This window comes from Mytilus edulis, chromosome 10 (genome assembly GCF_963676685.1).
Source record: "Mytilus edulis chromosome 10, xbMytEdul2.2, whole genome shotgun sequence".
Taxonomy (NCBI): Eukaryota; Metazoa; Mollusca; class Bivalvia; order Mytilida; family Mytilidae; genus Mytilus; species Mytilus edulis.
Window position 1 is genome coordinate 40,852,005 of NC_092353.1, and position 9,972 is coordinate 40,861,976.

General features: G+C 32.3%; 1 protein-coding gene across 3 annotated transcripts; it reads right to left on the bottom strand.

Moving 5' to 3' along the window:
• Positions 1–319: 319 nt before the first annotated feature.
• LOC139491169 (uncharacterized) lies at positions 320–4,584 on the bottom strand. 3 transcript variants are annotated; one of them, XM_071278589.1, is made up of 3 exons: positions 4,492–4,527; positions 3,925–3,969; positions 320–2,422 (listed from the first exon to the last, which is right to left on the bottom strand). In XM_071278589.1, the coding sequence occupies exons 2-3, from the start codon at positions 3,939–3,941 to the stop codon at positions 739–741; spliced, it is 1,701 nt and encodes a 566-aa protein (XP_071134690.1). In that variant the 5' UTR covers positions 3,942–3,969; positions 4,492–4,527; the 3' UTR covers positions 320–738. The 3 variants fall into 3 exon arrangements, with proteins under 3 accessions (XP_071134690.1, XP_071134691.1, XP_071134693.1); XM_071278590.1 differs by having other exon boundaries at positions 3,885–3,969; positions 4,492–4,508; XM_071278592.1 differs by lacking the exon at positions 3,925–3,969 and having other exon boundaries at positions 4,492–4,584.
• Between the last annotated feature and the right edge of the window lie 5,388 nt (positions 4,585–9,972).

The following is a 9,972-nucleotide window of genomic DNA, read 5'->3' on the forward strand; positions in this document are numbered from 1 at the left end:
GTTTCTGTGTGTGTTGCATTGTTATTTGTTTTTTGTTGCACTTCAGTGTTTCTGTTGTTCCGTTGTTTTCCTCTTATAATTGATGTGTCTCCATCGGTTGTAGTTTGTTACCCGGATTTGTTTTATCTCAATCGATTTATGACTTTTGCGTTAACCAGCACCGGAGGTAAATTATGACAACCAGTGTCTCTTCAATAAGGCTCGAGGCTGAAATAGTTGATCATCCAAATAATCAAACATCTGTTAAAGAGCTGATTAAACAAAAAAGACAAACCATGACAACATGGACAAGGAATGAAAACCGAAAGAGAAACGAATGTGGGATATAATATCTTTATTAAGAAGAAGACATCAATCAAAACACTAAGATTTTACAACACACATACATTGATAACTAGTATGCTATATTTAGGGTAAATAAATTTGTTGACCTAACATGCCATATGGCAGTACAGGTAGGTTGAATTAATTATTTTGGATGATATATAAACATTGTTTTGAATTGTTTTGAGTATTTTATACATTTTCCTAATAAGCAACTAAAAGGGGTCAAAAGGAGAGACAAAATATACTATAGAGACATTCAAGCTCATAAGTCAACAATTAGCTGACAACGAAATGTAAAAAAACAAACCACACGTAATGCAATAATTCATTTAAAACCTTGTTAGTAATCCAGATCTACCAAATAATAAATTCGGTAAGTCGAAGTTTGGAAAAATCAATCTTCTTTTATTGTCATTTAATGTCAAATAAAAACGCTTCATTGAATCGATTTGCAACTAGCAATTTATTGGTCGATGTGTCATAATGCAGACCCCACGGGTTTTTTAGTCCATCATCGCTTGATAAGAGTTGTCTGTAGCGTTGTCCATCAGGAGAGATAACGACCACATTGTGAGTATAATTTCCTGCTACATACACGTTACCATCATTGTCTACAGAGATACCTAATGGAGACATCAGAACACTTGAATCATCAAACGTCCACAGTATGATACCATGGTTATCACAGCAGGTTACCCTGTGATATCTATAATCTGTGTAGAACAGTTTATCACCTAATGCTGTAACGTACGCATAATCTCGGAGTTCGGAATTGCTAACATTTGTAACGGTTTCGTCATTCAGTCTGATCATTTGTAGTCCTTTACTCCCAGCACAATAAATCAAATGTCCATCTTTGTAAACTACTCCACTATTGTACGAATCAATTTGTATTGATTTCTTCAGTTTGTGCTTCTTTAAGTCGATTATATTGATCTGATTTCCAAAGCCAGAAGTTACAGCAATAGAATCATCACCAATAAATACCACATTAAACGTTGGACCAATTTTCTTAATTTGGAAATCTTTCGATCCGTCAGACTTGAATACTTTTATCTTATATTGCTTAGTACAGGAGAATACCATCTTATCGCCGGGAAGCAGTGCACAACTATGAACATTTGACAATCCTGCAGTATTGATACGTTTCTGTAATTTCAGAGTTAGGTTATCAATATTTCTGGTTGGAAAAGTTACCATAATCTGGGCTTGTCTATCCTTCCGTTTCTGGATGGGAAAATCACATGGATCAGAACTGACATTAATTTCCCCAAAATTCTGTACGATGGCAGAGATTTCCTGTAAAGACTTGTTAATCTGGAATGAAATATTGACTTGATTTGTGGATCCACTTGTGGCAATCGATTGAAAAAAAGTTTCTTCGACTGCAATATCTTTTTCGATATTTTTCATGGTTAAAAATGTTTGAAGTTCAGGCGCATGCTGTTTAATAGTGGCAATGTTTTCTTGTACCTCAATGATATCTGATTCCTTCTTTTTTAGAGTAGTCAATAATTTTTCTATTTTTCTATTTTCTTTTTGTTCAACTCTTACTAATTCTTTAATCAAGTCATCCTGGAGTTTATCAAGGTGGTGGTTTATATGTATCCTGCTTTGTTTTATTTCTGCTTCAATTTCTCTCTTCTTATTTTCTAGCAATGTTAGATTTTCTCTCCTGTTAGTGCGGAGTTGTTTAATATTCTGGACAACTTCCAGTAGGGTTTGTTCGAATTCGTAAAAAGCGTTTGAGGTTTTTATGTTCTTTATGAGTTCATTTATGTCCGTTAAACTTTTACAATCGTTGTGAGAATTCACACATTTCTGACAGCATGGACAATCGTGATCTCTACAGAAAAGTTCGAATTTCTCATTATGAAGTTTGCAGGTCTGAGCGCTGTGTATGACTTCGGTCGGTAACTTTTTGTATTCGGCAATAGAAACGGTTTCATGGCTTTTTGATGCATTGGAAACAGCGTGATGATTTGTACATTCTTCACAGAGTCCTTCATCACATTTGGAACACCATACTACTGACTGTTCATTAATCTGCAGATTTTCACCAACACCACAATTACTGGAATTGGTTGCCATACTTCTACAATAGATTATATGTACATAAGTGCATACTTTACATATTCAAATCGTTGTCGGCTGTGGCTACTGTGGGGGCTACTGCGATAGTGATGATTATGGTTATGGTGATAGTGATAGTAATGGTGATAGTAATGGTGATTTGATGGTTATGGTGGTGGTTATGATAATAATGATGGTGATGGTTATAGTGATGGTGATTTGATGGTTATGGTGATGGTTATGGGAATGATGATGGTGATGGTGATTGTGATGATGATTGTGATGATGATTGTGATGGTGACGGTTGATTATTTTTTCTTTAACACTATAAATAAATTTCTTAGGGTAATGAATGTTTCAGACTATGCACATGATGCAAATGTTATGCGTATTCTGCAAGATTTGTACCCGTGAAATGCATTGAAAGGCTCAAAAAGCAATTTTCATATAACTAATTTTCCCAAGGGGTATAACTCTTTGAAAAATCAATGATTGGCATGATTAATTATCTCGACTAATACATTGGTTTTTAAAAATCTATGGAATAATTTTTATAACATTCTGGCAAGAATTGTACAAATGAGTGTAATAACAATGCAGTTTTCTATATAATAAATGTTTCCAAGTGGCATAAAACTGATTTGAAACTAAATTATCAGCACTGATTTTTGAACTTGTCAAAGACATTCCTGATGTAATCCTATGTTAGAAGTTTGATAAAAAAAATCTGGCAAGAATTGTTAAAGACATCCGGGTAGTCCGACAACCATTATTTCAACATCCCATTACTCCGAAATCCAATTATTCCGACAGCCTATTATTAATCCGACATCCCATTATTCCGACACTGCATATGCCATAAGTTTATAGGTAAATCTTATCTAAAAAGACCAAACTACTCTCATGCGGGATATGTGTGTCAGTGCCTTGGAGTTAAACACATGCTTATTGCAACTGCACGGTCCTTATCCATACATAAACACTTATGTATATCCTTTTTTGGAATTCTTTAAATGCATAAACGATTTTTGTATATACAGAAAGGCGCGAACATTCATAACTGAGTTATACAGAATAGTTTCCTATACAGAAATTGTACTTACGTATACTATATATCTAGTATACAGATTTCAAATCAATTCTGTACATATGGTATAGCATATATGTTATAATACAGATAAAATATATATATATACAGAGTATATATACATAAGTAAGTCGCCTACCAAAACCAATAACAACAACAACAGAGTATTGTTCTGTCGGAGTAATGGGTTGTCGGATTATTGGGTTGTCGGACTAATGTGTTTTCGGATCAATGGGCCGTCGGACTTATTAGCTGTGGGACTAATGGTTTGTTAAAATAATGTTACCGAATTGTACAGGTGAGTCAGAGAGCGCTTTCATCAATGGCAGTAAAAGTTCTAAAAGACAACATCGGTTATGGTTCATCATAACCTTTTTGCAAATGTGGCTGTATTTACCATGTTTACACTACAAATTTTGCTCTGAGTACCGACAAACCTGTGCATGCTGTGCATCTGGAAAAGCTTTACAGCATGGCTTGACCTAGATAAATAGAATTTAAATGAATTTCAAGTTTCAGAATATAAATAACTTAACTACATTTTGCGTTTTTCCCGTCCCTGCAGAAGGTGCCATATCAAATAAAACTCGTGTATTTGTTTATATTGCTATGTTCTGTAGACTGGAAAAAAATGCACATCAAAATCCAGGTAAGTTTTTAATTTTCTGAAACATTATAGATATCATACAACTTTTATGTATCTAGTTCCTACCATGTCTTAAAACGTTTTCGATGTCTCAGTTTGTCCGTACTCATAGTAGATTTTGTTTGTTAAAAAACGGCCATATTTTTGAAATCCTGCATGTAGACCCTTATAAGAAAACAATTCAATGTGATCGAACATATCTCATGAAATAACTGAGTTAATCAAAATAAAATACAAAAAGCTAAACAAATTATTACTACATTTTCAGTTCACTTTTGTGTGTTTGTGATTGTACGGATGTCTGTGTATTAAAATTGTGATTGTAATATACAACGAAATAATGATACAAATTACATACCTTGATAAGACTTATAAATAGAACATTTCTGTTGATAAGGAATGTAAATGGTCACGTGATTTAATGTTTGTAAGTCAGGTAAGAAGATTCTATTAATAAACTTTGGAAGTCAGGAGACACATTTAATAAATAAACTGAATAGAGCTAATATACACATGTATGTATAAATTAGTGCACTGTAAACAAACTCTTACAACTAATTGACATGATAGTTTCGTTTAATATTCGTATCATGATTTTATATAGCTGTATTAATCAGATGATATATATATTTACAATAATTAAAAGTGCATATATATTGTATGCCGATGATATTGTATTATTATCAGATAGCAAAGAGGGTTTGCAAAATTGTCTCAATACATTAAGTAATTATTGTTCTTCTTGGATATTACAAGTCAATACAGAGAAATCAAAAGTAATGGTTTTTAATTCAAACGGAAAGTCTTTTCTAAACGAATTTTATTATAATGGCAAATCCTTAGAGACAGTTAGTACTTATTGTTACTTGGGTATTGATATTAGATATAATGGCAGTTTTAATGTCACCATCACTTCGCTTATGGAAAAAGCTAGGAAAGCATATTTTAAAATAAAGAAAGCAATAGGATTAGATAACCCTTGTAAACTTCTGGAAAAACTTTTTGATTCCTTAGTAGCCCCTATTCTCCTTTATTGTAGCGAAATCTGGGGGATTATTTCGACATTTAAAGACAGTGATGCCTATGAAAAGTTGCATATAAAATTTATTAAAGAAATCTTGGGAGTACACTGTAAGGCCTCGAATGATGCATGTCGTTCCGAACTTGCAAGACTGCCATTGAAAAATAGGATAATGTTATCTAGTATTAAATTTTGGGACCATTTAATCACTTCAGAAGGAAGTTTAGTTCACCAAATATATAATGCTACAAAAAAAAAGCAACCCATGGGTTAAAAGGTTAAATATTATTATTCAAAACTTAGGTTTATCATATTTGTCAAATGATAACCTTACTATTAAACCCCTGTTTGGTTTTATAACACAAAGACTAATTGAACAGGGTTTTCAGGAACAACATGCAAATATTTCAGCATCTCCAAAATTAACATTTTTCCAGGGTGTTTACAAAATGAGTGAACGGGCAGGTTATGTTGATGCTTTAAAAAATAGATCTGATCGATCATCAATGTGTAAATTAAGAGTTATTGCTCATAACCTTGCCATTGAAAAAGGAAGATATTTAAAAGTGCCCAGAGATCAAAGAATTTGTGAAATCTGTAAAAGTGGCGAAATTGAAAATGAACAGCACATGCTGCTACACTGCAGAGGTTACTCCAGTAATAGAGAGACTTTTGTATTAAAAATGTTCAAAATTACAAGAAAAAATATAACCACATTGTGCGATAAAAATAAAATAAATCTTATACTTAATAATACATCTTATACGGCACTAAAATTATCTTCCTCTTTCGTAACAAATTGTTTAAATGCAAGAAGTAATCTATTGCAATAGATTTTCATTATACCTTTAATCTTTTATTCACGTATATATATAATTGTTTGTATTTTACTACCATGTATTTTAAATTGTTTATCCATTCGGTCATTACCATTTATTGTAAATGCGTTTGTGCCAATAAAATATTGTCTATTGTCTATTGTCTATTAAATATATAGACGATGGTCTGAATGTGTAGATGTCTGCCATTTCTTTATTCTTTAGTTTTTATGACATTTTTCCTTTTTCTTTATATTTTAGCCGATTTTTCCTTTTTCTTTATAATGTAATCCATTGTTTCCTATTCTTTTTATTTTTGCAGACAATTTTTATATGCTATTCAATATTTTAGAACCTTTTTTCTACCAATTCTTTCTTTATTTCGACTAGGTTATCTTTCCTTTTTGTGATATGATTTTATATTAAAAAATTTATCAGACGGTTTCATACAAAGTTAGTCCACATTTAGTACACAGATAATGATCTAGATAGTGGTCCTTCAACATTTTGCAATATAATCGTTTTCATTTTTACGAAATTTTCTCTATTTGGTTAGCACCTTAATGTACTACCGTCTAGAAGTTTTTGTTTAATTTTTTTTTTCTTGGGAGGGGGGTTGTGATCATTTCTGTAATCTGTATTTGGTATGCCATTTTTCTTTATTAAGTATTATTCTGTAAAATTTTTGTGTTCGGGTCCTTAACATACAATTTTCCTGTCATATCATAATTTGTCCATGTGCTAATGTAAAGTCCGCGTGATGTGCCCCAAACTCAGCTGACCTTCACCTCAATAACACACTAACAATATCACAAAGGGGAACATGTTATTCCTGAAAACATTGAAGATACTGCGGAGCGAAGCGAAGCGATCTTTTTGGGGATTCTTTTAAACTAAAATGACGATTTCCAATGAAAGAAGGGAGACAAACGCTTATGATATGCATGATACTCTCTTTCCCGTGAATTCGTCACTACACTACATAGAGGACACCATCTGTCAATGTTGATTAATATTTGATTTAAACAAAATACAGAGAAAAAATAATTTATCGATTTCCTTTTAATAATTTGAAAAAAATAATTAAAACACCACGTTTTACTACCAGAGACTAAAAGTCCAACAGCAGAGGTTTCTTCCATGCTGTTGGAACTGTGTGAAATCTGATCGATCATCATTGTGTAAATTAAGAGTAAGTGCTCATAACCTTGCCATTGAAAGAGGAAGATATTTAAAAGTGCCCAGAGATCAAAGAATTTGTGAAATCTGTAAAAGTGGCGAAATTGAAAATGAACAGCACATGCTGCTACACTGCAGAGGTTACTCCAGTAATAGAGAGACTTTTGTATTAAAAATGTTCAAAATTACAGGAAAAAATATAACCACATTGTGCGATAAAAATAAAATAAATCTTCTACTTAATAATACATCTTATACGGTACTAAAATTATCTTCCTCTAGAAATGTGTGAAATCTCACAACGATTGGACATTTCGAATCTGTTAGTCTGTCCGAAGTCAGGATTCTGTAATTTGGTTGTCGTTTGTTGCTATGTAACAGATTTGTATTTCGTTAAACTAAGCCGTTAGTTTTCTCTTTTTAACTGTTTTGCATGCTGCTGATGATTGGAGTTTTTTACGACCTTGACTGGCTCTACAGCTCTGGCACGGCCGGTATTAAATGTTTGTCGTTTTGTGGCCTAATAAACCTGACTGTAAAGATTGTTGCCAATCTTTAATTTAAAAACAATATCTTTGGTTTCTGGATATTAAATAATGACTAAACAACTTTTAAAAGTATCAGAGATTATTATTGTCAATAATAATAAATACAAGTAAATGAAATACAAAATGTTAAAACGTTTGAATGTGTTTTTCGTGTATGCGTTATTACCTCTTGTATTCTTTCAAGCTTGGTTCAAATTCGTTTCGTTATAAGAAAAATCCGGTTTTTATAAGACTTAGCAGGCCTTATCCTTGCGTGTAAGAATATAGTCCGTAGCCGGTCAAGGTTAAATGTTATTATTAAAGTTATCGAGAATGTAAACATAGAATTATATTGAAGGAATGGACAATTTCATCCGACTTTACACCGATTTAGGAATATAAAGCAGGTAAAATGCAGTTACTAATGAAATGTAGGATTAATAACAACTGAAAAACAAATGATGTTTCCCGAATGCCACATGTTGGCGGAATTTCATAACGCACAATAGAAAACTGTCAATTTTGCCGGGAACAATATTTTCGGGTAACAAAAACTATGGAAATATAATTAAACGTTCATAACACTGACCATGCAGTCTTGGCTTTGCTCATCGTTGCAGACCATATTATGACTTATATATTCTAATTACTAAGTCAATTTGTCTCGTGTGGAAATTTTTCTAACTGGCAATCATATCACATCTTCTTTTTATATCTTAAATAGTTGATGATCCAAGTTTTTGAAGCACAAATTTAAGTCATTCAATTCCATTATTTGAAGTGAGTTCGATGGTTAAGACAAATAACTTTGAAATTTTTTATTCTCAAAAACATTCTTTACATGTAAAATAGTGCTCAAGAAATTGTTTTGCATTGTCATTTCGGGACCTTTTATGGCTGACTATGCTGTATGGGCTTTGCTCATGTTCATTGTTGAAGGCCGTACGGTGACCTATGGTTGTTAATTTCTGTGTCATGTTGGTCTCTTGTGGAGAGTTGTCTCATTGGCAATCATACCACATCTTCTTTTTTATATCAACTGATTTGTGACATATTAAACAAATTATGTAATTTCAAAACTTATCTAGACTTGAATAATTACCGATTGTGGATATCATCAAATGTTTATATTTATTGTCATTGTCCAGGGACCAAACTGTGCTCCTCTGCTTTTCGACTAGTTCCATCTTTCATAAAAGAGAGGATATTTCTTAAAGAATCCTTTTAGCGTGAAAAAAAATCCTTTAACTTCACGTTCTGATATTAAGAAGATATTTATTTCTATAAATTTATTATTTCAAAATTTTGTTGATAATGTTTCACTCATGTATTCAATCCAACTTTAAATAAAGGATAGCACAAGTACAGTTAAGACTGCTAAAATATTGAAAAATATTCTAGAATTGACAAAAAAAACTAGAGGCTCTAAAAAGCCTGTGTCGCTCACCTTGGTCTATATGCATATTCAACAAAGGACACTTTCCAACATAATAGACAAGAATAGAATTCATGACACAAATCAGTTTAGATGTCCTTGAATTGCTGGCGGGGTCATTGAATATAGTTTTTAATCTAGATGATTTAGGCCAAGTTTTGATAATTTGACCCAGTAGTTTCAGAACAAAATATTACAAAATTTTACAAAAAATTGGGAAAAATTGCATTTAAAAGACAATAACTCATGAAAGGGTCATTTAACAAATCTGGTTATGTTAACTAATATGCTGAACAATTTTGCTGTCACAGTTTATCTCTGTCTTTTATAACATTTAAGATAATAACCAAAAACTGCAAAATTTCCTTACAATTACCAATGCATGGGCAGCAACCCAACAAACGCTTGACGATGTCTGGGAAAATTTCAGGGTAGAAAATTCATGACCTAATGAAAATTTTGCTTCCATTCCAGATTTGCTCTAAATGCTTATAATCTCAGATATATAAGCCAAAATGCATTTTACGTTCATGATCTATTTTTAGCATTGGCGGGCATCTCTGATGATAGGAGGCCATTGTATACATTTTGTTAACTAGATACTCTAAGGATGATTTAAGCCAAGTGTGGATTAGTTTGGCCCAGCAGTTTCAGACGATTACAAATATTGTAAAAATATTGTAAAAAAAATCTTTAAAGGGCAACAACTCTTATGGAATCAATTGACAAGTTTGTTAATGTTGACTTATTTGTAGCTCTTACTTTGCTAAACAATTTTGCGAACACAGTTTATCTCTATCTATATTAATGATCAAGATAATAACCAAAACCTGAAAATTTCCCTAAAATTACCAATTCA